At 44.2% G+C, this 26,482-nt stretch overlaps 3 protein-coding genes across 5 annotated transcripts in view; 1 reads left to right on the top strand and 2 right to left on the bottom strand.

Moving 5' to 3' along the window:
- LOC106812520 overlaps positions 1-21,182 on the top strand; it is a 34,318-nt gene extending 13,136 nt beyond the window's left edge. For 2 of the 3 annotated variants that reach the window (XM_014816415.1, XM_014816416.1), the window contains 7 exons: positions 12,682-12,802; positions 16,071-16,953; positions 17,269-17,459; positions 17,832-17,962; positions 18,389-18,640; positions 19,056-19,113; positions 19,611-21,182. In XM_014816415.1, the coding sequence (XP_014671901.1) occupies positions 12,682-12,802; positions 16,071-16,953; positions 17,269-17,459; positions 17,832-17,962; positions 18,389-18,640; positions 19,056-19,113; positions 19,611-19,799 (1,825 nt within the window). In that variant the 3' untranslated portion in view covers positions 19,800-21,182. Of the gene's footprint in view, positions 1-12,681; positions 12,803-13,816; positions 13,917-16,070; positions 16,954-17,268; positions 17,460-17,831; positions 17,963-18,388; positions 18,641-19,055; positions 19,114-19,610 lie in introns of those variants that run through there. The other variant, XM_014816417.1, reaches the window with a different exon arrangement.
- LOC106812523 (fukutin-related protein-like) lies at positions 14,219-15,817 on the bottom strand. The gene has a single exon (XM_014816419.1). It carries the CDS (start codon positions 15,756-15,758, stop codon positions 14,277-14,279), a length of 1,482 nt encoding a protein of 493 aa, XP_014671905.1. The 5' UTR covers positions 15,759-15,817; the 3' UTR covers positions 14,219-14,276.
- Positions 21,183-21,776: 594 nt separating the features above from the next.
- Positions 21,777-22,214, bottom strand: LOC106812516 (ribonuclease P protein subunit p20-like). Its single transcript, XM_014816411.1, has one exon. It carries the CDS (start codon positions 22,212-22,214, stop codon positions 21,777-21,779), a length of 438 nt encoding a protein of 145 aa, XP_014671897.1.
- Between the last annotated feature and the right edge of the window lie 4,268 nt (positions 22,215-26,482).

Below are 26,482 nucleotides of genomic sequence, written 5' to 3' on the forward strand. Positions count from 1 at the left end.
CAAACACGGCCTTAATACAATTATTTTTCTTTGTTCCGTCAGTTTTCTACTAAACGGGGTTTGACTGTAGTAATGATTATGAGGAAAAAGTAGCAAACGCTTCCGCAGATAGCCTAATGGTTTAATATCCTCCGGCACCGTAGTCGTAGCGGAACGTATTGTTTTCGCGGCCGTTGTGGTGTGGTGTGTGTGTGTGTGTGTGTGTGTTGTTTGTGTGTGTGTGTGTGTGGTGTGCTGTGTGTGGTGTGCTGTGTGTGGTGTGATGCTGTTGGTGTGGTGTCGCTGTCGTATATTTTTGCAACGTCCGTTGAGGTAGAAACTTCAAAGCTGGTCCAGAGGTGGACTTTAGGGGCGGTGAGCACCTCCTATTGATTTGAGGTCTTTCCCCGCAAGGTCAAGGGAATCACAGGATTAACATTTGAATGAATGATAGCATAGAAAGCTAGGATAGATAGATAGAAGATAGAAAAAATAGATAGATTAGATAGATTTTAGATATGCGCTGAGTGCGGAGCGTGCAGGTGGGGGAGGATTGACTTCCACACCAGACCGTAACCTGATGAACTGAATTCGATGCATGTTTTCCAGGTGAGATTTTCCATTTAGATATGCCTAAATATGTTTTTTTTAAACTATAATCGGCTATAAATACGCAAAAAAAAAGTGTTAGAATCGAACGCTTGATGCGTTAAGGAAATGCAAGCACTGAAAAATTTTTTTAGGGCTCCGGCATTCTGTGCACGCGCCTAGAAGTTTAGCAGGACCAACAGAACGACACTACTAATTAGGAGATTCATATAGTAGAAGAAAAAGTTTACAACACTCTTGGGGGAACCGCTGTTTTATGTAGGTTAGCCTAGCGCGTTATGATATGGAGCTCGCTAGCGAAGGCATTATTACTCGCCTTTTATAAGGGACTATACTAACTGACCTTAATGAATAAAGCGCCTGATTATCAGTATATGCGTAATTCGTGAAAACACAGCTAGTTTACAATATACGTGTAATCACCTTTGTGAATAATCCAACGAGCTAGCAATATTGATTCTTGAGAAAATGCAAAGCGGACATGCAAAGCGGAAAGCAAAGATGCGCAATGCAAAGGCAAATGCAAGGAGGATGGATTGACAGGCAGACACATGTCAGGAAGCTGCTAGATGCAATAAGCTAAATATCACTGAAATGTACCAACCTAGCGCCGTGATCGTGCGCTAAACTTGGCTGAGTCACACATCGTGCACACTCCAGGTCTAAGCATATAGTTATCGTTTCTGCGCATACGTTAAAGTTCTGGCTTAGGCTGACGGCGCGAACCTTGCCTTTCTCTGGCTTCGAACTCGGTGTGGTGAACTGAAACACATTCATACTGCGTTAAGACCCAGGTAACAGCATAGCGGAAGTCGTCATAACGTCGCACCTCATTTACTTAATAACTTAGGTACAGGAAGTTTGCTGTAGACTAATATTTAAACTTAAATGGTATCCTACAAACTCGTTTATCGACGGAAGCCGGACTGCCTTGCGTTGAATTCGTAGTAAAATGTCGCTAGATTGTAAACATGGTACTTACAAACACAAACACTAAACACACACACACACACACACACAGACACACACACACACACACACACCACACATCACACACACCACACACACACACATACATACAGGGCGCTGGATCCAGAGGGGGGGGTCAGAGGGCAGTCCGGCGAACCCTCCTTTCTTACCACCAAAAAAAAGCAGAAGCGAAAGGAAAAAAGCATTTACACACACACGCACGCGCGCACCACATGCATGCACGCACGCCACGCACGCACACACATACAACAAACAGAGCAGACACGCAGAAGAACACATGAACGCACGCCACACGCCAACACGGCACCAGTGACACACAACGCACACAGCTGACACACACGCACAGTGCACACAAACACTGCGCGACATGCCCGGATTGCACGCACACGCACGCACGTTGAAGGCCTTGCAGTCATCCCAAACCCATCATCGCCTTTCTGTCAACAAATAATGTTCTTTGAGAATGCTCCGCCCAATAGCCTCCAAGCTGACAGACACGGGATCTGGACAATCTATTAGGGCATATATGTATGGTACGACCAAATACATAGTCGAGCGAAATCACTGTCCTATGCAGACAAGAAATAGATATTAGAGTATGGGTATGAAGATAGCCTACCGCTTTAAGCACATCTCTAGATCACTCAATTTCAGTTGCAAGGTCACAGACAGTCAACACGACAGTCCTATAGGGCCAATGCCCCCAGTGAATCTGCCGAAAGGTACTACCTCAAGAAACTTGGCAACCTTGCCTGTGACCACCTGTCACGGAGTTCAAACTCGCTTCAACCCCAAAAGCAGAAAGGGGTTGTTAAAATTCTTTGCTTATCCATATACTTCCGGTGCCATCACAACGACCGAAAATTTCACCCATCGTGGAATGGTTTAATGACTTGCGGGGAGGATATGCCAAATGTTTCTCACTTGCGATCCGAGGTGATAAGGAGTGGCCACGCTACTGGGAGAGGCAGGGAGCGCAATCCAGTCTGTCACCCTCACCAAAACTTGTCTGAATGTCTGGCAGCATCTGCTGGACATCCGACATATTTTCCCCAAACATCGCCACCCTGTTGAGGGTCTGGTTATATAACTCTACTGTTGGAAAGTTGCGAAGCCAGAGCGCTCTTTTCTCCTGCCTGCGACGTCGTAAACCTATCTACGCAACAGGCATGGGGTGCGGAGGATCGACCTGTCCTGGTCTCACAGTGATGACACTGGAACAACAACATGTATATTGACTATGAACGATCTGCCAAATTTGTTTATAGAACGAAACAACGGAAGGATGTTTTTTCAGTTGCATCTCTACTCAGTAGACGCTGCCATTTAGTGTCACCTAATCTGAGTCAAACTGAATTCTAACTCGTACTCCACTACATCAATGTCACCCTGGTTGAAATCAGCATTGTCTATAACCGTGTCATTACAATAGCAACAATCGTGCTTCTAAGCAGCAGCTGATCATGAGCTTGTTATGTTACAAATAACCGTACTGCCAAAATCGTATCTATCATATGTATACATACCATGTGGATTAGTTATACAGCTGCATTACCCTCTACCAGTAATGCCTCTCTATATGTGAACTCATTATGTGTGAATTTGCAGTGTTAAACGGTTCATATGATACACAATCATTTTGTTTAGCTTCTAATGCTTACAAATGGCAAAAATGTTTATTGACTGAAATTTGTTCTTAGTAGTATCCTCAGCTGTACCCACGGTCAACACAGTTCGTGTTCATGACCAAAGTTAATATGAGCATACTCGATCGAGAATTTATCCTCAAATTGCGACAGGTTTCAAGACTATAGTTTTGTTCCTACGGGTACCATTTATTTGAAATCCATGGTAAAAAAAAAACTATGTTCATGAGAATTTCTTTATATTTTATTATTATATTAAACTCACATGAGCTAAAATTAATGCTTCAGATTCGTCTATAGAATGTACCAGAGGAGCTTATCAATTTTTTTCAAACATACTTCCAAACAATGGTTTGAATACCAAAATCATACAAACACGCACGCGGCCCGTCGTGCTCAACGACACGTCCGCTACCGACTCCCCCTTCTTCCCTCACTGATATTTGCAATTCTAGCCGTTACCCTGCCCATAAAGCTATCCGAATCGGGCGATTCACACATAACCCTAGTGCCTCCTGCTGCTTATTCGAAATCACTTTAAAAACTACAAATGCAGGACATCGGCTGCCTTATTCCCTATTGTTCCCGGCAAAGGGTTTGTGTTTGAGTTTTCTACATCTAATAAAGTATACCCAATTGTTATATTGTGTAATTTTTCTATTACTTTGGTTTTTGTGTATTTGTGCATCTTAAAGTCAATTCATTTAACAGTCGACCAACAATTTGGACCCCCCACTTTTCAACAAAAGCCTGGATCGCCCCTGCATACACGCCCACTACGAGACGCAAGTTATAACTTGACATTGCGCATCACCTTTCGACTACTTACCCGTACGATTATGCGTATCGAATCCTCTTGACGTGGGCAGGTGTTAGCCGCATATCACCTATATGCACTAACTTTTTGAAGCAAATGTTGAAAGAAAACGCCGTGTAGAAGCTAAATTTGCCTTTACATATACATAAACATACCATCATATAATAATATATATTCTAAATATATTCTATATACTATTCTAATATATATACATATTTATTGCTATATGTATTAAAGGCGCGAACTTTAGCTTTCACACGCGTTTTCTTTCAAAACATTCTTGCAAAAGATTGACCGCTCATTCTATGCGGCTAACATGTTCATGGTAAATACATTAATAGTTATGCAGCAGTGATCTGGATTTAACTCTTGGCAAATATATACCTTTCTCCAGCGATTCTGCCTCCTTATATTCCCCTTATGCAGGTTTTCATGCGAGCGATGTATCCGACAATTGGACGAAGTCCGCACTTATTACTGAGGTTTGCTTTCTCGCGTTTTTTCTTCCGCGAAAGAATCCAAAACTTTGGATATTAGAACACTTGTTGTTGTCCGCGTCATTACTAGCCGCCTTTCGCTCCTTACGCCTTCAAAGCGTCGTCAGTACCATCGCTGGCGAATTGAACTCCCAGTGGTCCGCCTCACGGGCCATGCTCGCTACTGCCAGCGCCATCAACCTCTCGTAATGTCGCGACGCAGGAACCGGTCCGGACACTCGGCGGGAAACGTCCCCGCTTAGAGCCGGATTAAGAGTGCGAGAACATTTGGCATGAAAGAGGGATCCGCTCGCACTACCCTTTTTAGTTTGCCTGTGTTGGTCGTTCTCGCCTGACACCTCCGCATTGCGGGAGCCTAACGACGGGGTTAGCGTCGATCATCTACATTTCCATTGCTTACGCAATCGTTCACTAATAACGCACGCGTTTCTCTGTTCGCCGTACACACTTTATTTCCCTGGCTATAACATAGAATGTCACATATATGCAGGGCATCAGAAAGCTTCCACATACTGCTCTTGATTTCATAAACAGAACGCTAAACCGCATGTTGCAGTACGTGCATAAACATCGACCTTAACACGCGAGTCTACGTACTGTGTTCAGGCTTATGCACGATAAAGACGTTACACGATATAATTTCCACCCTGTAGCACCCAGTACGAGTGTCTCGCCGACCTCCAAGTAGGCTATTCATGCACACGATATCACTAGCACCTCACGCAAACCGCCCGTCTGTCTTGCCTTAGCCGTCGCTACGACTGTACATCAAAGCCAGGCATCTCGACGGCCTACGCGTGCCTTCTCGCGTCCATTTGCAACCAAAACAAGTTCGAAAAACCGATACGTTCGATTAGAGAGCCGCCACTAAGACGATAGACCACTGCTTTACCAAGGACGGAGTCTCGCGGTAAGTGTGAGTGGGTTCGGCACGACCTGCCGGACTTCGTTCTACTAAGAAACACGGCGACATATAGTCAAAACAATCCTACTAACAGCTTAACTTATAAGTTCTGCCGCCAGATTAACGCATAAACGATCGCACAATAGGTCCCAGGTCCAGGTGCTCCGCAGCGTGGGCGTCGCTCGCCATTGTCTCGTCCGGGCTGTGCAATGATACGTTGAATACACGGCGAATAAGAGATCTAGGAAAGGAAAGAAACAGCGCGTGCTTGTCAGATTTTACGGTGTTTCCGAAGTGTCGGAGCAGCAATCGACGGGCGACAGTAAGCCCACTGCTACTAGCAGCAACTTAATTTCGATACCACACGTCTTCGTGGTGGTTGCATATCGGCGGATCGACTCGCACGCTCGCCAACGTCGGCCCGTCCGCGTGACGTCACCGCAGTTCGTGCGATCGATCACGGCGGTTAAACTAATCGCGTCGTCTAGCACGCGGCTTACGCTGTGGCCACGGCGCAGGCGCGTAACTGCCGCCCCGCTGCATCGAGGAGCGAAACAAAGCTTCCGCTGCAGGACGTTGTTGGCTTGTTTATCTTGCGGACGAAAAAGGTGCTGCTTAGCGATCAGAGGCAGAACGAGGGTCTGCGTCTGCGGTTGTGATCAGCGACAGCTTGTCTCGGTCTGCCACTAAATGATCGCTTTACCGCGGGCTGAAGGGGTGAGAGGGTGGTCGACTGCGGCGTATCACTTCTCATTTCCTTACGCACATTCTGTTTTCCTTGTTTTGTGTTTTTAAATAGGTGCCGTTATGTAGCGATTCCTGTTAGCGCGCGAATCTTTTGTGTAATGATGCTTCTGCCACTTTCGATACAGTTTCTTACATTCATTCGTTTCGTAATAACCACTTCAACATATATTAGCCCCGAATTAACAAAGAAAAAATTATGGATTACAAGGTGTGTAGGCCTACAAGGTATTTTATATAGGTTTATATGTATAATCAAGAACTTTAGTAGCGTTAAATTGTTCACAAATAGATACAATTACTGCAAAGCCTAAACTCCTTATTTAATTACTAGTATTCATTACTACAGTCGCACCCCGTTAGTACGAAACTGACGGGCCAAAGAAAAATAATCGTATTATTAAGCGGGTTCCGTATATTTTATTAGCCTTAATTTGAAGAGAAAAACAATGGATTAGAAGGTGTGTAGGGGCTACAAAGTGTTTTATATAGAAATGAATATACCGGGACATAAAATTTTATGTTAGTAACAGGATCATTGTATTATTGTCTTCGTATCAAGTCAATATTTTACTAAGAGTTTACTATGAATCGGGCCGGGATTTAGAGAAATCATCGTAGTCTCATCAGCGTAACGAGCGAATATGGCCGCCGGAGGGGTGCATTTCGCGAGTAAGTATAAAGTGACTATTTAATTATATATATATTATAAAGTGGTATTTAGGGCTATAAATTTTGTTCCGTGATATAGCCTAATATTTTGTCAATAATAAGCAAGCTTTGATTCGTTTTCCGTGTTTACTGTCACTCAAGATTAGTAGAAGGTTTGCGCTCGTATTGTAATGTGTATAGTATACGAGGAAGCGATAAAACCAATCTGTACAACTGAAATCTGAAGTGAAGGCAAATTATTAGACCACAGTGCGCTCGCCACGTATACGCTCTCTATGTGAGTCAATGATTCACCTCATGTTGTGTCTCACAGGCACCTCATTGTTGCTCGGCAGCCATAGTTATTAGTCACGGCACGGAGTCATTGTTGTCATATTAATCAGAAACATCCACCTGTAATGAGTTTCTCCTGAGCAAACAGGGAAGAATTGCGACCGGTTTTCAAAATTGCGCAGAAACCGCGAATGTACAGGTGGGATCGTATATGGGCAGCCAGAGTCCAGAGCTAGCTGCGGCAGACCGAGCCTTTAGTGTGAACAGTGTCTCGCAAGAAACATACGGATATATGTTTAGTCACACGTCTACGGCTTCGTATACGTTAGAGGCATTGGTATTTTCATCCTCGCCGAAGTAGAGTTAACGTTGTGATGCAGACAGTCAGTCTTCATGTAGGCGAGAGCTTATAGTCAAGATTCGCAGTACTATAAGGACATCTTTGCCTTTAAGGTATAGTTTACATGAATATTATATAATATAATGTATAGTGTGCCTGTGTTTGTGAGTGAGCGAGAACGAGAGACCAGTTTATGATAAGTATTATTATTAACGTAAACGGTAATTTGCATTTCATGATGTAATATCTCCTGGCATTAAATTTAGCTACATCCTTAACTTCATACTGGCGAGATCCGATATACTCAGGTAGGTTATATGTATGTATATATATGATATAATAGTATATATAATATATATTATATTATAATATATATATATATATATATATCACGCACACGTACCTGTACCAACGATTCGAGCCTTTAGTCTGACGCACACAAAGAAATTTCACGAGTGGTAGCTATTGCACTATAAGAATATCGCTAGTTCTTTTGGTCTAAGATTCGGCGAGCCTATACGCGTCATGTGCATTCTTATTCAGCGCGCGATTTTTTGGGAAAGAATCGTTAAATTTCGGGGGAGAGCTAGAGTGTAGTCATTTGAAATCGATGAAGCGATAAGACTTCACTTTTAACGTCCGTGATTCGCGCGCGAACACCCACCCGTAGAGGGACTCTACCCCACATCCACCGTCGCACTTCTCATCGGCATACGTAGAGACGTAGATTACATCTAGCTCTACTCATGGCCATCGTGTTAGGTTATCAGAGAACAGGGCAGGTCTCGGCGTATCTTCAAGAAATCCACCATGCGTGTAAATGATAGGGTGAAGTTGTGAGGCGGACCGCTGACGGACAGCGCTACCCTAAACGCCCGCTACACCTTAGGGGGTCTATGACAGTGCAGTCGTAACCAGCGCGCGCTCCCGGGGACTCTAACTGCCTGCAGCTGTGGGCGATTTTCATTAGAGAGAATGGCAGCGGTTGATGCGCGGTGTACTCGGTCTGTGCATGGCGTGGCGGAGGGTGTATTATATTATAGTGCGAGAGGATTCTAAATTACTACTGATCTACTTACATACGTATATGAACTCTCCGCGGAGTTGTGTATGCTTGTAAGTAGAGCAAGGGCTGCAGTGGATACGGTCGCGTCAAATGCTTGCTGTGTGCATTTTAAAACGGATGGAAGTCGTTGGAAAAGTGAGCGTTGAAAAGTGAGCGATTTCAGTGTTTATTGGATGGCGTCGCTTCGAGCTATACGTGCGTGGTGTCACCTGTAGCTACACGTGTATGTTGCTGTGCTGCTGACAAATCATACAAATTCAACCAGAATATATAACCAGTTGGTGCTGGCGTGGGCTATAGGCTAGCGCGTAGTGCACGCGGCGTTGGCCTTGTTCGAAACTGCCGTAACCTAAGCACGCGCATACCTCGCTCCTATCATTTCCAAATTTGCGTGTCACTGCCGTTCAAGTTTAATGCAGTACGCGATATTAGAACACGTGATGAACCATTTTTGAAAACGCTTTGTTTCGACGAGACGCGCATTTTGCTATTGCTACCAGCGGACTGTATATGTTGTCATACAGGTACTAGAGATAGGTGCGGATCGGTTGTGTTATGCGTGGCTGCGCGGTACGATGTGTGACGACATGGCCCAAATTGAAGTTTACGAATAGCCTTCTTCGCGGACAATCATCTCTGATCATCAAGTGACAGAAATAAACGAGTAACGTTTTTTGCTCGATCATGTTTATGATCACATACTACTACTGCATGCCGCGCGTGGAGAGATTGACGGCGGTAGCATATACTGCCACAGTGTGTGCTTCCGGATGTGTGTACATAAATTATAGCCTATACTCCTCACTGCTACTAGCCTGCTGAGAAACTGCTGCCAGCGCTGCCTGCATGGTGGGCAATCGACATGCGTACCGGCCGCCTTCACAGTCAGGTGAGATATAGGTGTTATATAGTTCTGACGTTTAATTGTAGGGCTACCCAGCTTCATGTTTCTTTTCATTTTGTGCCGAATTACGCTGGAATTGCGTGATATTGTTACATGGTTAATTGCGTGACGTTGTCACAAAAAATTAATTAATTTTTTAATTATATTTACGGGTAGTATACTGACAAGTATATGATATTTTTAGATGATTTAGCATGCGCGCGCCACGCACGCCCCGCACGCAGACGCACGCACGACACACACACACACACACACAAAAAACACACACACACACACACACACAGACAAACAAGGAACCAGCTACTTCGATCATAACATTGATTAACTTTATTTTAACTTAATTTAACATTGTTAATTCGCGCCCATTCCAGTTCTACATTGCTGATGGTATCATGCAGTTTAGTATGCATAATTAAATTGCCACTTTGTTTAAACCTGCTGTGCAATAACCCTATATATATAATAATTAGTATTATACGATTTCCCCTAAATAAATTTTGAGATCAGAGTAGACGTTAGAATATATTACGTTGGTAAAAATCAGGGGTGAATAATTACAAATAATATGTGAATAATATTTGTCATTATTAACCCCTGGTAAAAATGTATATATAGTTCAGACGTGCAGACGTACATATATGTAGCTGTTTGCCGTGGCTGATCTCGTAAAAAATCGGTTGCGACTAGAAAAAGCAGGACGAGTAGCTATAGCTAGCTATATATACGGGTCGAGTCTACACTTACTGTACATATTGGTTTATTGTGTTGGTTTTTCAGACGTAGTCTCATCAACGAATTTACCCAGTGGCGGATCGAGAGGGGGTTGCGCCCCCCCCCCCGTTCAGCCACTGACTAATGTTATGATACTGTAAAATTAGGCCCAAAAATTAAAAAAGTCAGTCTGGCAGGCTGATAGAAACTGGGGATTTCCCCTGTGACCACACAGCTGCTGAGTTTTACAGGTGGCGAGGAGGCATGCCCCGACCACCCTAGCACGCGTGCCTTCGCGCACGCCTTCACTCAAATATCAGCCCCCCCCCCCGTCTCCCGAAAGCTAGATCTGCCCGTTTACCTATATTATCTACTATGTATTGTGTTGCAAATTAAGCAGTGGAAAAGCCGGTTCTTTGCCGGAATAGATCTTTATAATACAACATGCATATTTACGCGGCATATAGATATGCGGTACTTGAATGAACATAGCTAGATTAACGATAAGGGTGACGTATTCCACATCAATATGATCGATCAGGGAACGCCCTGCAGAAAATCGTTAACTATTAATAGGAATCTTTGGCTTAACATATATACACCAAGAGGAAATATACGAGGGGTGGTTGACATCATAACACCGCGCAGCACGCGCACGTACGCACTCGCACAACCGGCGACACACACACACACACACACAGCCACACACACACACATACCGCACACACGCACACACACCACACACAGCACGCACGCACGCACGCACGCACCACACCACACACACACACATATATATATATATATATAAATATTCCCTGTTACCGATCAACCCTATCTACCCTCTTTCTTCTTACATCCGGGTCTTCCATTCATTTCTCCTCCGCCCCTCATCAAGCTACCCCCCTTAGCTTCCCCCTTGCCATTCTCCTTCAAACATTTCTTTCTTAATCTTACTTCTCCCTATTTCCTACTACTCCTGGTATTTTCGCCTTCGTCACACTTCTACTGGTCTTCCACCTCCCTATACATAACCCCCCCCCCACTTCACACTCTTCTCATACTTCTTATACACCGATCTACTAGCGTATCTCCTTCTTCCTTATATCTTTCCCTCTCCTGTTTCATCATTCTTCGTTGCATCCCACTCCTCTTCTTCCTCCTCTGTTTGCGCATCTTTCATTTTCTTCCCTTTTGTCATTCACGTTCTGTATATTAGAGCATTTACTGTATATTATTGTTTTGTAATTATGCCCTAGAATCAGAAGTAAGATGTTTGTTTATTACGTTTATTATTATTATTATTATTATTATTATTATTATTATTGTAAGTATAGTAGTAGTAGTAGTAGCAGTAGCAGTCGTAGTCACCCCATTTTCATTACATTGCGAAATATTTTTTCGTAGTGTTAGAGAAATAATAGCTCGTTGTTAAAATTTCACCAGAATGCTGAAATGTGCTAATTTATATATTACACCTGTGCATGCCACCTACCCTGTATCGTTAATAACGTTTAGTGTACTCTTAATTGCGAGAGGGCGTTCACACACATTGTCGGCGCTTGAGCGCGCGCAGGGAGGTGGTGTAGGCACCTGTACCGTTGAAGAAAGCGAGAGAATGACCAGGGTAGTCGTACGATTTTTTCGAGTAGAGACCGAAGTGTTCGCAGATCACTTCCTTATTCTCCTTTCCGAAAAGCCAAACAATGTGTACCGATAGACGATAGTAAATGGTTGTGTTTGTTCTATAGTGCCTTGAATGCCGTGCGCGTTCCGTCAAGAGGAGGCGATAAATGACGTTTGAGTGTATAGCTCGCGCGGGTTGGCCTGCCATTCTGCAACGAAATTACTTAGCACACAGCAATTACTCAGACTGCATTGTCTTCACTCCTCATAGGCCTACTCATCCACTCATATGTCTGTTGTCTCGGAAACACAGTCACGCGTAAGGCGGAGTGAGATGGGACGGGTTCACAGATGGACTGCCCCATCGGCCGCATTAATACTGTTGTTTTTGTAATGTAATGTAAGCTGTTTTCTCTTCCCTGCCAAGTTTGTCCAAATATGATGATGTCATTGTCTCGAAAACTTGCAGAAGAAGTGTTAGAGCTTCTATGCACAAACCGGCACGATTCAGTTTTTCGGTGAATCTGAATTAGTATGCAATTTCAAATACATCTACAGCCAAAGTCAAATTCGAATTATATTTGATTATAAATTCAGTTTTAATGTGATTTATTTCACTGATTACGACGACGTCGACCCTGATAATGACGACGCCGATGATGGCGGTGGTGATGATGATGATGATGACGACGACGACGACGATATTGTTGCTTCTACAGCTGATGCTACTACCGCTACCACTGGCTGCGCTACTCACGAACTGTAAACGCGTGCGCTGATGCGCGTGCGTGCGCGAGTGTGCGTTAGTGTACATGATGGGTTCACACTATCAGTATGCACGGTAACACTGCTGTTACTCGTGCTGTGTCTGCTACCATACGTATTTTGCGGCATTGCATGTTACAGGGGTGGTGATCATCATCAAGGGAGGAAAATGGACGAGCTAAACAGCGCAGACATCAGACACGCGTGTAATCGCATGTTTACTGGCTCCGGCAGACGCGTGCCAGTCCAGAATGCCAACCCGGTAAATTTAGTTCATCTACTCCGTTACCACATAATCGCAAGGAATACCAATCTGGGGCCTGTTGTCAGAAACATCGTAAAGTTAAGGCATAATGTTGAGACTAATTTTGTTTCTGACAACGGGCTCCTGGTAATTAGCGTATGCTTGTATATATACGCGTACTTATAGTTAAGATGCATATAAATGTATGAGTTTTACAAACTTAAATTCAGTCATAATTTTAGGTATAATTAGCATAGTATTCAATAACCATGATTATTACGTATGCGTCAATGTTGTTATAAATAATAATATTGACACAGCCGACGATTCCAAGCACACATGTACAGATGTATCGACTTTCTCCTACCCCCTGGTCTTTACTTAAATGGTCAGGCTAAACATTTCGTATCTTTGTGTGAAGGATGAACAACAGACAAAGCCTGGCAGTGGTGCAGAGCCCCAGGCCCTCAACGGCGCTAAATGCCATCTTACCAGTACCAGGTGCAAGCCTAATCGGCCTAAGAAACTCGTCTCTTTCCAAGCATTTCGCTCTTAATGGCAAGGAATTTAAACGGCTAGTGTGTGGGCAATGAACCTTGCTTGCATCGGTAAGGGGAGCCTATAGCTTCAGCTACTAAAATAGTAGAGGAGGAGCAACCATACTACATGCTGAATACATGCTGCAATTTTGATCTGCATTCGAAAACTCATTCGAATATATGCCGCTATCGTTCATCGACATCGATGACAGCCTATATAATACGAAAAACGTTTACAATAACGCTTCACTCGTTGATAATAGAAGTCAGTCTTACAAACGCCCTGACAATAGGTAAGGTGCAGTTACTAATCCACCACTGCAACCAATCCACCCATAAAATATAACCCCGCCTCTGCAGTAACCCATCCACCCCTGTACTCAGTCCACCCCTCCCCCATCAGAGATTGCAGCGAAAGTTGTGCATGAGTGGATACCACGCTGCGCAGGTCACTTCACACGCTATTCTCAGAACGCTAGCGCATACGAGTGCCTGCTCGGTGGTTTTGTACGTGTTTCTTCATTAACGCTGCTCAAGTGGTTTCATTGCTGACAAATTTATTCATCTTGTGCACTGAAGTCATGAGGAACATGGTAGGTATAGTATGAAACTCCAAGCCACTATTTACCAGGCAACCGATGAGTACGTGTAGTATTATGCTCGGTCGCTCCGTGTTGCTGGGTCAGAGCTGGGACGGGGGATTAGCCATCCCAAATTCCTAGCCAGATTTTGTCTCAGATTGCTCTTGAGTTTTCTTACAGAATATACGTGCCTATCGTTTCCTTACGTTTTTTGTAACAGAGCCCAACTGCCTCAGTAGTTAAAAAACACTAGATTTGGAATTCGTTATAACCAAACAAAACAAAAATCAAACAAAAGTTTTGAACACGGCCAATGCTTTCACGAGTAATAATTTATTTCGCGTGACTTCGCATTCCTCTCTCGTGTATACATCACTTCACCATGCTCGCGTTAGGGTAGACCGGACGCTCGATCACCCCGGCACCGTACTTCCGTTCGAGAAACTCGCGCACGCGATTGGGCGCGCACACGTCCACACCGCCGAACACTACCTGACCGATCGGCTCGAGGAATCGCGCGGGAAACTCACGATCGGCCGCGCGCACCGCCGCTGCCCGCCTCCGCGCCATGCCGCCCTCGACGACGTCGTACAGATAGATCTCGACGTGGAGCCGATTCGTCTCGCTGTAGCGCACGCGGATCGTGTTGCCCGCCGTGTCCCCGCTCTCCCACACGTAACCGTCTGCGTCCACCACCGCTCCCTCCCTGCACGACACCAGCAGGGGTAGCTTGGCGACATCGTCGGCATTTATTCCCAAGTCCGCGTCGTAATCCCACGGGATGAGCGTGCCGGCGCGAGCCGCGCCGAGCAGCGCGCCATTGTCAAGCCAGTGGCGCACTCTATGCTGGGCGAGCATCGCGAGAACGTGCTTCGCGGTGATGGTGATGGCGCGCAGACAGCAGGGCGGCGCCCAGCGTCCCTGCTGCAGAAACCCGGGTGCCGCGTCGCCTACCGTCGCGGCGAAACAGCTCGCGGTATTCCTGTCGCAGCCATACCAATCCACCGAGTGGTTGGCGTGTGTCACCTTCTTAATGCCGGCGAGTCGGTGAAACGCTGCCAACTCTTTCCTCTGCTGCTGCGTCCCAGAGACGAGCGGGTTCTTCCTTAATAGTAGGACATCGTCGCAGAGGTGAATGCTCATGTTGAGCATCGCCGCTTCCACGAACAAGCTATGCGGAAACGGCCGCGCAAACGGCCACGTCAGCCTCAAGATGGCCGCCTTGGTTGTCACGACGACGGGCACTCCCAGGAAGTAATTGCACTCGGCTGCGCTGAGGCGCGGTAGGGAGAGGGTCATGCTCCATTCACGCGGGGATAGCCGCAACACTTCACATGACTCCTCGTCCTCGTCGGTTCCTTCTTCTGTTGGCACGACGACGATGTCGTGAGGTCCAGCGACGAGATGTCTTATCGACTTCTCGACCATGTCGGGCGACACCAGCCTCGTCCCGTCGCCAACGACGACGACATACTCCGTCTCGATGAACCGTGCCGCATCACTCTCGTGATGCGGTTGCCCGGCATCCAGCACAGCGATGGTGACAAGATGCTGCAGACTTTTCGGGAGGGTGATGGGAGGATGTGTGCCATGGTCGGAGAGGATGAGCCCTCTCGCGTCCAAAATGCTCCCGAGAATTTTCTGGAACGTTTTGACTATGCTGTTCTCGTGCGGATCAAAGTTTCGCATGACGATCGTCACCTTGCCTCGCTCTGCATGTACCCTTGCTCCAAGCTTAGTGGCATCCATGTTGTTAAATGCGTCTGGACGCAGACGAATAATGTAGAGCAGAACTAAGATGTAAACTAGCAGGGCCACGCCAACGAGAAGTAAGACGCGTCTGAACTTTGTCATTACTACAGCTCCTCACTGCAGCTTTCCAGTGCTTCTCAATTTTCTGTCCAGTGCATAACACACCTGAAGCGGTAAAAAAGCCAACATGAAATTATAAAACGATCGATGATGCACAGAGTAAACCAGTAAATGCAAAACTATCAATCGCAGTACAGTCAAAACTACGTATAAGGGTCACTCAACAGAAATGCCCAGTTTCCTTTACAGGTGTCCAGACAGGTGTCCAATCTATAAAGGTTATTGTTAATGTTAATACACGTTTGACTGCAAATATTTTACAGGTCAGTATACGAGTGTTTGTTTTTCTCTCAGGATGGACAGGTTAACCCGGCCTATGTTGCTGAGAGTGCGCCACATCGGCACAGCCAGCGCGGCGAGCGCAACATCTCCACTGCACCACCAGCATCGGGGAGAAGCCACGCCACACAGAGCCCCAGCCACGGCGGCACCCCGCGCTCACACACGCCGAACAGTCGCACCTCGACGCCACACAGCGCGCGCGCGAGGGATTCCAACGGCCGCACGCCAACGCACGACACGACGAGAGATCCTCCGGCGAACGGTCACAGCATGATCCTCGAGCCGGACGTGATGTACCCGCACCCGCAGCGCTCGCCGCCGCCGCGCCCCGCCGCAAAATCCGACCCGGCGCGTCACTCCTTCGGCCAGGACAAGCACGCGCGCCACGACAACACGCATCGCGCACACCCGCTCGCGCCCGCGTCTGCGGAGGACTTCACAGTCCACCCGACATCGCACAAGCACGACGTCATCGTCGTCGACAACCGTCGCAGTTCCTCCCAGGGGGCCCCGCTCGGCCGCAAGCTGCCCGGCAGGGTGCCGACGCCACTCGCGACGCTGCTCGACAAAACCTCGAAGGGCTTCACGGAGAATCCGGCGTGGCGACGGCAGCACAGCGAGGACAGCGAGGGATCGTCGCTCTCACCGCCGCTGCCTCCGCTCTCTCCCGGCGACTCGGGGTCGTCCGACGACGACTCGCTTGACCCCAAGCGCCGTGGCCACCAGCGAGGGCAGTACCGGACGTCGCGACTCACGCCGGACATTCTTGATGCGACGCCGCGGAAGGAGTCGGGGAAGAAGATGAAGCGAGTGCCCAGCATCACGGCAATCCCAAAGAAGACTGCGGGGGTGGACAAGCCGAAGAGGAGACGAGCGAAAAAGTCGCAACACATCAGTGAGTGTTTTTTGTTCACGTTGTTTCGAACAAAACTGTTTTTTGCTTGCGCAGTTTAGACTAGGCGAGGGCTGATACGATCGCAGAACGTAAACACATCTTGGGTTATCTGCACTTTGCTATCATCACACGTTGTCAGAGGCTAGATGCTAGTGGGTGCATGAATTCACAACAAACTAGCGAATTAGCTATCACCATCATGCTTGGGGCAAAATCTACACTTTCGCTGCATAAAAGTTCAAAGTTAATACTAAATAATAAAGGAGATATGGAAAAAGAGATACATAATTGGATAAATCACTCTTGTTTTGGCAGATATTTCCAGTCTGATGAATAACAGCTCACCAAATGCGGGGCCAAACGCAGAGCATTTGGAGATCGACTACTCAGGCAGCAGTTCTGAGGATGGCAGCTACACCAGTGGACATTGCACAAGCGACTCTGAAGAACCAAAGCTGCGCAAACAGATGGATGGCATGGAGACCATGTATAGTGAACTGCTCAGGGTAAGGACCCAACTAGCTGTTATAGGTACCGTACCCATCGTATCAAATACCCCCAACATCTGGTCAATAAAATGTTCATAATATAAGGTGCTTCCTATCCATGAAAAACTTTGTAAAATGAAGTCCAGAATATCTACAAATTAAAATAAAACATGTAAAATAAAGTCCCAAACGTTCAAGTGCTTATGATGATGAAGTGTATTGACTTTGGTTTGGTGCAAGTTGTTTTTGTTTTGAAGCATGCACTGGTCAGGTACTATAGTCATACAGGTGTGAGCTGTAGTTTTAACTACTGTGACATTACACCGAATAAACTGTACAGTTGGCTCACTGAATGCATCTAACGTGTGGAATAATTTATGGGTATTGCAGACGATGGGAGTGAAGGCAGATGTACTACAGAAAGTCCAACATAACATCAGGAATGCACAAGTTCAGGGAGAAGGTCAAGATAAGAAGTCCTCAGGATTAGTCATGCAACACCAGCGCTCTAAAGACGTTAGGTAGATATAAATGTATTAAGCCTGTTACGGTGCTACCACAGCAAAGCATAGGATAAACACCAACTACCGATTTTCCTCTCCTGTGGAGCATTGTTTGTGATATGGTGTTTATATCTTTTGTGTGCTTACTTTACTACGTATTACATTAGCACTGAAAGCTCTATTAATTGTAAACAATATTTTTGGATATTTAGTCACGCATGGCAGAATTTTGTAACAGAGAGCCATGCAGATGCCTGTGCAGGTCAAATAATAATTTTCAACAAATTACAGAGCTGATTCTGATCTTTTATGGTACATACTTTCCAACAACTAACATTTTTATTATTTCTATTTTTATTTATGATTATTTATTACGGTTAATATAAACGTAAAAAAGAGATTTTTAACATCAATTTTCAACACGTGACACGTTTGTATGTGCAGAGCAGTGAACAGGAGGTTTTCGCGGCTGGAGTCGCACGTCGTCACACTGGCTCGCAGCGTCGCGCACCTCTCCTCGGAGATGCGCTCGCAGAATCTCATCGTCACGGAGATGGACAACCTGAAGAAGGAGCTGAAGGAGTTGGAGATCACGAAGCCGCGTGGCACCGTCGCCGGTCACAGAAACGACGTGCAGAACTTTCGCCAGGTGCTGCCCGGCCTGACGAATCCCTACAGGGTGCAGAAGCTATCAAAGTAAGCGCATCGTAAACAAAGCAATCACGTGAAGGGGAATTATCCCTTAATGGCCTCGCCAACTGTTGTTGAGATCTCATGAGTTCATGAATCCCTCTACAGTGTGCGGACGTTATAAAAGTGATTGAGTCGTAAACAAAGCAATCACATGAAGGTGAATTATCCTCTAACAGGACTAACTGTTGTTGAGAAAAGTCAGTATTTAGTAAGCAACATTCATGTGAATGAAATTCAGCTAACAGTTGTCGAGATCATTTGAGTCTGTATCATTGGCTGTCCATAACAATCACTGTGTCTACGGAGTATGGTCGCCAGAGTTTTAATTGGAATATTTTTTGGAAGGGGGAGCGTATCAAGCGAATATATCTATAAGTTTACGTTTCATTACACTTGTGTTCACTTTTTCACCCTGCAGGTTCTTTGGTGAAAATCCACCATTGTTGCACATATTCATGAAGAAGCTAGGCTATGAGGTAATCATCACTACGGGATATGTTACTTTTCTGTCAAACCTAATCCCATGCAAAGGTTGAGGAAGGTTACAAAACAACATAAGCCAACAAGACCATAGAGTGGGGATAGAACTTGACCAGAATGTCTTAAACAACCACCATCTTACCTTGATAATCATGTTTATATGTAAATGAATACATTCCTCACACATATTCCTGACATTACACCTTCCACTATATGCACGACTTCATCCATCCACACTACTATGCACAATTTAATATGTATATATATTACTGTCTCTCTTGTTTATATAAATGTTTGATTACTGACAAATGCCCATATATATGAACCCCATCACCACGCCAAACAAGCTATTTTGGAACAAATCTGCAAAACAACAAGCTATACTGGGTCGAAGGTATTAGAGATATTGAAGTTTGTTTTTGTAGAAGAGGGCATTATTGAACTAACAGTCTCAGGATTCCTGATCTAAACAACATTTCTCATGATTTTGCAGAAGTACATTCCACTGTTTGAGAATGAGAAGATCACGATGGTGGAAATACCATACTTAGACGAGAAAAGGCTGGAGAAGATTGGCATCCCAATGGGACCTAGGCTCCGTATCGTCCAGGAGGCACAGATGTCCTTCCAACAGGAGACAGGAATGATCCCTGAACCAGGCACAAATGTGTACTTCATATGATGGGGCAGTGTTTCGTGACCTGAGAACCAATCTCTACTTCATATAATGATAGAAGATCCCTAAACTGGACACCAAATCATACACCACATATGATGACACATTTTCCTCCAATAAAGCACTAGTGGTTACTTCATATGACGGTAGAATAATTATCTCTGGACTCAGGAACCAGGCATAGTGCATATTAATACAGTCAAAAACCTGTACATGAGGGCAACTCAAGGGAAACTCCGTGTGGAAAAACTATATCCTCCTATGGACAGGAGTCCATTTTACAAAGTGAACCACTCACAAAATACAGAAATTTGCAGTGAACCCATGATTGGTGTAGGATCCAAACGTGTATTGCATTCCAGAATATAGGGACTGGTGATACAGCAATATATCTATCTGCCTGCAATAAAAGCGTTATTTTGTAAATTACATTGTGGGGAATGTTATTTTAAGTTGTTTTAAAAGAAGATAATTGAAGTCTTGAAAAAATGTATATATAAATTGTTTACCCATTTTTTTATGCATATGCATTTCGAATATAAATATATACTAGGAGAATATGTGAAATTATTTACCAATGATCAATTGCTAAATCATGAAGATTTATGTCAGTGTGCTGTGTCACTTATATATTCATGATTATAAGGAGTGACTTTACACTCACTCTGTAGGTACAATGAATGCATGACTGACAGAGAATACTTACAACCATTAGATCGATACGAGAATAGCCATGTCTATAGTTTTCAATGCACTTTTCTGGGGTTTTGCCTTAGGCACCACAATGTGCCGTACACATTTTATTGGAAGCACAGTCGTGGACCTAATTAACCGAGTGATTGATTAGTAATTACGAGTGCGTGGCTGTGTGCATGTGTGAAAATTAACAACATTCTGCTGCCACCTACTGTTTAAAAAGGTAGTATGCACCAACGGCAGAAATGCTGTCACCTGGATATAGAGATGTACGCACGCAAAAAAGTGTGCATAAATATCATTGTACATTGAAAGTCCTTTATATATAAGATGGTCTGGATAAAAATGGCAGTGCATTTAAAATATTCATACATTTTGTAAGTTGTAATATATATGGCACTGAGAAATATTAACTATGTATGCTTCAGTTACACTTGCATTTGAGTTGTTTTTCAAATGAACAGAAAAGTAATTTCTTTATTAGAGTGTATCTGATTCTGATCACATGGCATTTTCAATAAAACATTTCACGAAATGTTCTCAACATAAACAAATTAGGCCATAAGCTGTTCTGCAAAGAATTGAGGGTTGAGTGCTATCTCAATTGTAAAAGCAAAAGCTGAGGGTGCGACACTTTCTAAAATTGTTTTTTAAACCAACCATATTATCTCACGAATAAATCGGAAAACTGCATTTAAGTGTAGATAAATTGTGTCTCACCTATTAGCACACCTTTTACTGATTACTCCGGCCCGACAATCACCACAAATTTGTTTTGTTATAGGCTATAAAACTGCAGATGAACAGCAAACATGCGCCCGCCATCTTCAGATTTGAGATAATAGAATGTTCAAACGGTCCCACACAATGAGCGCACATAGTTACGAGACACAAATATTTATAGACTGGTACATATTTTGAAATGTATACAAAGGTAATTAACCTAGCACAAATTATACTTCAGCAAGGGAATGGGTTCAAGTATATCACTTTGCTCTACCATCTTCCAATGATACTGTTTCACAGGGCAATATAACATATAAAGCATCAAATTGTAAGTACTATGCACTCTAATCACAATCTTTTTTCGGCTCACAAATGTACAGTACATATCAGCAGAACTTCATAGATTAGGGTTATGGAAAAGTATAGCCTAGTGTCTAGAACTAGGTGGTTATGGTTATGGTTTAATTTTTGTTATGCCTGTTACAGAGTTTATACTCTACCTTCATTTTCAATCAGCATTTCTAGTGTAAGCAACAGAGAACTCAACCTACCTTCTAGAGTTTAGTTTCCCTCAGTGCCGACACTGACCGGCAATTCTGGCCGGTAGACCTTTATGTGAATTGCGGAGTTCATGCGGGTCTGTGTCTTCTGATCGTGCTGGTCATCAGTCGGCTCCAGATCGTCGACTAGTTCAACGGAGGATGTGTGTACGGCAAGATCTATCGTTCCCAGACCTCTCTCCTTCAGCTGCAGTGCCATGTTCAATCCGCGGTTGATGGCCGCTCCCAGAGCATGTACGTAAATCTCATTGTAACCACTGTCCAACAGTTTCTGGCATCGTGCCAACTGTGCTTTAAAATCGGTTTTCCTGGTGACGTATACGTCGTTCTTGCGCTTTGGCAGTCTCCTGGGTAGACGTTTTCTTAGAGTATATTCTTCTCTGTCGAGGGGCAGTTCAACGTTCGCCTTTACATGTTTATCAACTGTATCATCAGCCATTTTAGCAAGGCTTGCATTTCATGACCCTATCACAGAAAAATAGTAGTAATACTAATGCCAATAGAACTCTATTGAATAATTAACAAAACATATTTATTTATATAGCCAGATATTTACGTAATTCATAAAAAAGTATAATAAAGCAATCATGCAACAGAATTGAAACTATTATGCATGCTAATAGCAAGATAGGTAAGCAAAGAAGAAACCTTATCCACTAATCCATTAACAAAAACAATCGATAATCGCCAAACAAATAAATGGGTGCGAAATGACACAAATTTTAGCTTCCTACAATAATCGCTCCCAATCTGCAAATGACAACGTACTACACTACTAGATTTTACGAACATACACCCAACTCTCAAGTTACCTGACTGTGGCTGACATTGAACCCCAAACAAAATTATAACCCAATACATGTTTAACCCCCACAATTTTTAACTCAAACTTCATCATTTTTCACATAATTCACCCTCACCTCTTATATTCACCTCTGCCTATTTTTTATTTATTTATTTAGATAATTATCCATGATACATGTATAGCATCCTTTTACAATATATTTTGAATTCATGAAGTTGGATACTCCATCTCATCCATCAGCCTATCCTTCACCCACCTCTATGCTACTAGTTACGTTTTAGTTTTACCTCCTTAACTACTCCCCCCATCAACCCTTAAAGCTAATCATATATGCAGGATTAGCTCTAGAACTATAGACCTTCCCCAATTCATTTTTGCAATGTGCGACTTGTGCAAATGTGAAAATGTGGACAGCTGTTATATCCTTGGGTCCTTCTCTCTGCCACAGGTGCAGCCACTGCCTGTGACAGAGCGAAGGGCTATATATACTAATATAGTTCTAGAGCTAATAGTAATACTACAGAATACTGCTAAATTACTACAATTAGTATTAGTATTACTAGACATAAAAATCACAAAGTGGCTGGAGGTACGGCAGCCGTCGTTCGTTGAAGCCCCTTTTAGTGTTTGTTTGAGGGCTGAAGCAATTATTTGCGATCTTCTGATGTAAAGTTTACAATAATGATCATTTTCATACCTAATCCGAGTGTTTTCTAGCTCATCTAAAACTCTCAAGACGTGAATTTGTTTCCCAATGCATTATTTCGAAATCTTAATTGGTCGCCGCCATCTTTGTCTCGTTTGTATGAAAGCGAACAGACTGCCGTACCTCCAGCCTCGTAAATTGGAGATACGGCTGCCGTACCTCCAGCAAGGTCATAATTAAACAAATCTTTGTTTGCCCTCACCCGACCCAGGCTGAAAAGTTTGGGTAGGTAGGTAGGCTTCTTTTTTTTACAAATTCAGCATGGTGTCTACATCATGCTCGGGAGTGCTTGTGTGGAGATACCTTTTATGTTGAATGTTTGTTTTGCTCAATGCTTGGTACATTGCCTACAGATTTATATAATGTACAGTGATACAATTTGTAAAAAAAAAAGAATGGGAAAGATCAATAAAAATGTTTGAGTCGGCCCGTTTTTGGCGGGTCGGTCGGGTGAGGGCAAACAAACAATATATATTGAATATTTTTATCATGGCCCCACTGCCTAAAAATCAAGTTGTGGCTCCTTGAATACAGTCGAGCAGCCATAGCCATACAGAACATTCATAGCATAGCATATAATTGATTAAATGTGTTGCACTGTTTGTGTGCCCGTTAACACTCCAGCTTAAACGAGACTACAGACAAATGTTCCATCACACAATAACACGCTGAAACCACATGCACTTGGAACGTCTCAATAAAAAAAAGTAAATAAACACGAAATGAAGTATTATGCATACTGATTAAAGGTTTACACATAATGATCAATCTTTCATACTAAGTTCCAAGAGTGTTTTGCTAAATAGTCGATCTTCCAAGGGCATAAAAACTAACTCAGAAGATCGTTTGAATTTGATATTGCCATTTAATTGTGATACCATAACTGCTTCTATTTTTCGAATATCTGGAAATTTGGGTCAGGGCCCAGCGCCAGGTATCATTTGTCTCGTTATGTAGTGAAAGGCGAACCAATGTGAACTGTCGCTTTTTAATATAGACCGGATTAGTTGGAGATTTTTATCCGAAATCCAACGCCGTAGCTCTAGCCGCTCGTAAATTGGAGAGATACGGCTGGCCAATAACCTCCAGCAAGGTCAATAATTAAACAAATCTTTGTGTTGCCCTCACAACCGACCCAGGCTGAAAAGTTTGGGTAGGTAGTTAGGCTTTTTTTTTACGAATTCAAGCATGGTGTCTACATCCTGCTCGGGGGCTGTGTGGAGATAACTCTTTATGTTGAATGTTTGTTTTGCTCAAACTGCTTGGTACATTGCTACAGATTTATATAATGTACAGTGAATACAATTTTGTAAAAAAAAAACGATGGGAAAGATCAATAAAAATGTTTTGAGTCCGGCCCGTTTTTGGCGGTTGGGTCGAGTGAGGGCAACAAACAATTATATATATGAATATTTTATTATGCGCGCCACGACTGCCTAAAAAATACCAAGTTTGTGGCTCCCTTGAATACCCCCCCCCCAGTCGGAGGCAGCACATAGCCATACAGAACATTCATAGGCATAGCAAAGACTATATTGATTAAATGCTGTTGCAGCTGTTTTGGTGTGTCCGTTAAACACTCAAGCTTAAAACGAGACTAGCAGACAAATGTTCACATCACCGTACGCATAACAACGCTGAAACCACATGCACTTGAACGTCCTCAATAAAAGGTAAATAAACACGAAAGTATTTACTACAAAGTCTTAATAATCGTTTCTCGTACTCTATTTGCGCCTATTATTCGCCGATAATTACCATAAAAGCCGGTCAAGATGCTAGATGCTGGCAACACACAAGTACGCGCGCATGCGCACTGTTGCAACAAACAACATGAATAAGCGTTTTATTCTCTTATTCATGTTATTTGTGCACAGAGCGTGCTAGCTCCAAGAAATGGTCATAGACAATTGGATATAGACAATAGAATATAGACAATCGGTCGCACAGCCTGGTCGGGCTAAAAGGCGTGTGTGAGCCAGTGAGGTGTAACTCGTGCTCAATGAGGGTCTATGTCCCCCAGGGACTGCCCGAAGCGCTACCGCTCGGTAAACTATTCTAATATGGTTAGAGTTAGGGTTTTAACGCCGACCAGGCTCTGTGTGACTAACGTCAAATATACATTAGCAGGCAGGGAAAAAAAAATTGAAAAAAAATTTCCGGGGCTCATCTTTGCAAACCCACCAAATTTTCGGGGGATACTTTTTCATTTTCCAGGCTTCTTTTCCACTTTCAGCAGGGCAACTTTTTCTAGAAGCTCAGGGGTTTGAGAAACGGCCCGCGAGGCAGCTGTGTATGGCTGTGCACATCGATGCTGCCGTACGTGCCTGATTGAAGTACGGGGGGGGGGGGGCACGATTTGTTTCCAGCAGTGGTAACTAATCACTACTAAAAATGTAGAGGGTTGGCATTGCTGGCTAGAGAGAGCGAGACAGCAAAACTCTTTTGGGGGAATTGACGAAAAAAGCTAGCACGCGGCGAATGACAACCAGCGAGTGTGACGGGCAGGGAAAAATATACGTGTGAATTTCAATTAGGCTTTTCCATGGATTACCGTTCTATAATCCTAGCGGGTTCGTTGGTCCTACGGGTCTACGTAGGCACGCCCCAGCACACACAATGCACGCATGCAGGCAGCACGCACCAGTGTTGTAGTCGAGTCCGCCGCCCCTCCCGTCGAGTCGCGAGTCCCGAGTCCCGGTCCGCACCCCCCGAGTCCGAGTCCGAGTCCGAGTTCGGAGTCCGAGTCCGCGCCACCCGAGGGTCCTGAGTCGCACACACAACCTCGGTCGCGAGTCCGAGTCCGAGTCCAGTTTGGATAAAAAAAAGGGGGGCACAGACCGACAAGGCATTCACTCTATGTATGTGTTTGTTCAAAATTGGGGGGGGGTGTTGTCCTGTCCGCATGGATCTGTGCACTTGTTTGTCATAAAATAGAAAGTACCAATAAAACTTGCATAAGTCGACACTTGTGGACCCAGCAGCATTTGTGTCGACTTAGGAAAATAACGGTGTGGAAAATAAAATAAAATAAAAATAAGAATTGTGCCAGTGTATGCATTGTTTACGCTACACAACATTTCTATTGTATGTAAGATGTAGATTAGTGCAATCATGACCGAGCTTGGCTATGAAAGATTGATCTGGGAAAACAAGCGCAACCGTGCATCGTAGACATTTCGAAAGTGTGATAGTC

Source organism: Priapulus caudatus, unplaced genomic scaffold (assembly GCF_000485595.1).
Source record: "Priapulus caudatus unplaced genomic scaffold, Priapulus_caudatus-5.0.1 Scaffold656, whole genome shotgun sequence".
In the NCBI taxonomy this organism is placed as follows: domain Eukaryota; kingdom Metazoa; phylum Priapulida; class Priapulimorpha; order Priapulimorphida; family Priapulidae; genus Priapulus; species Priapulus caudatus.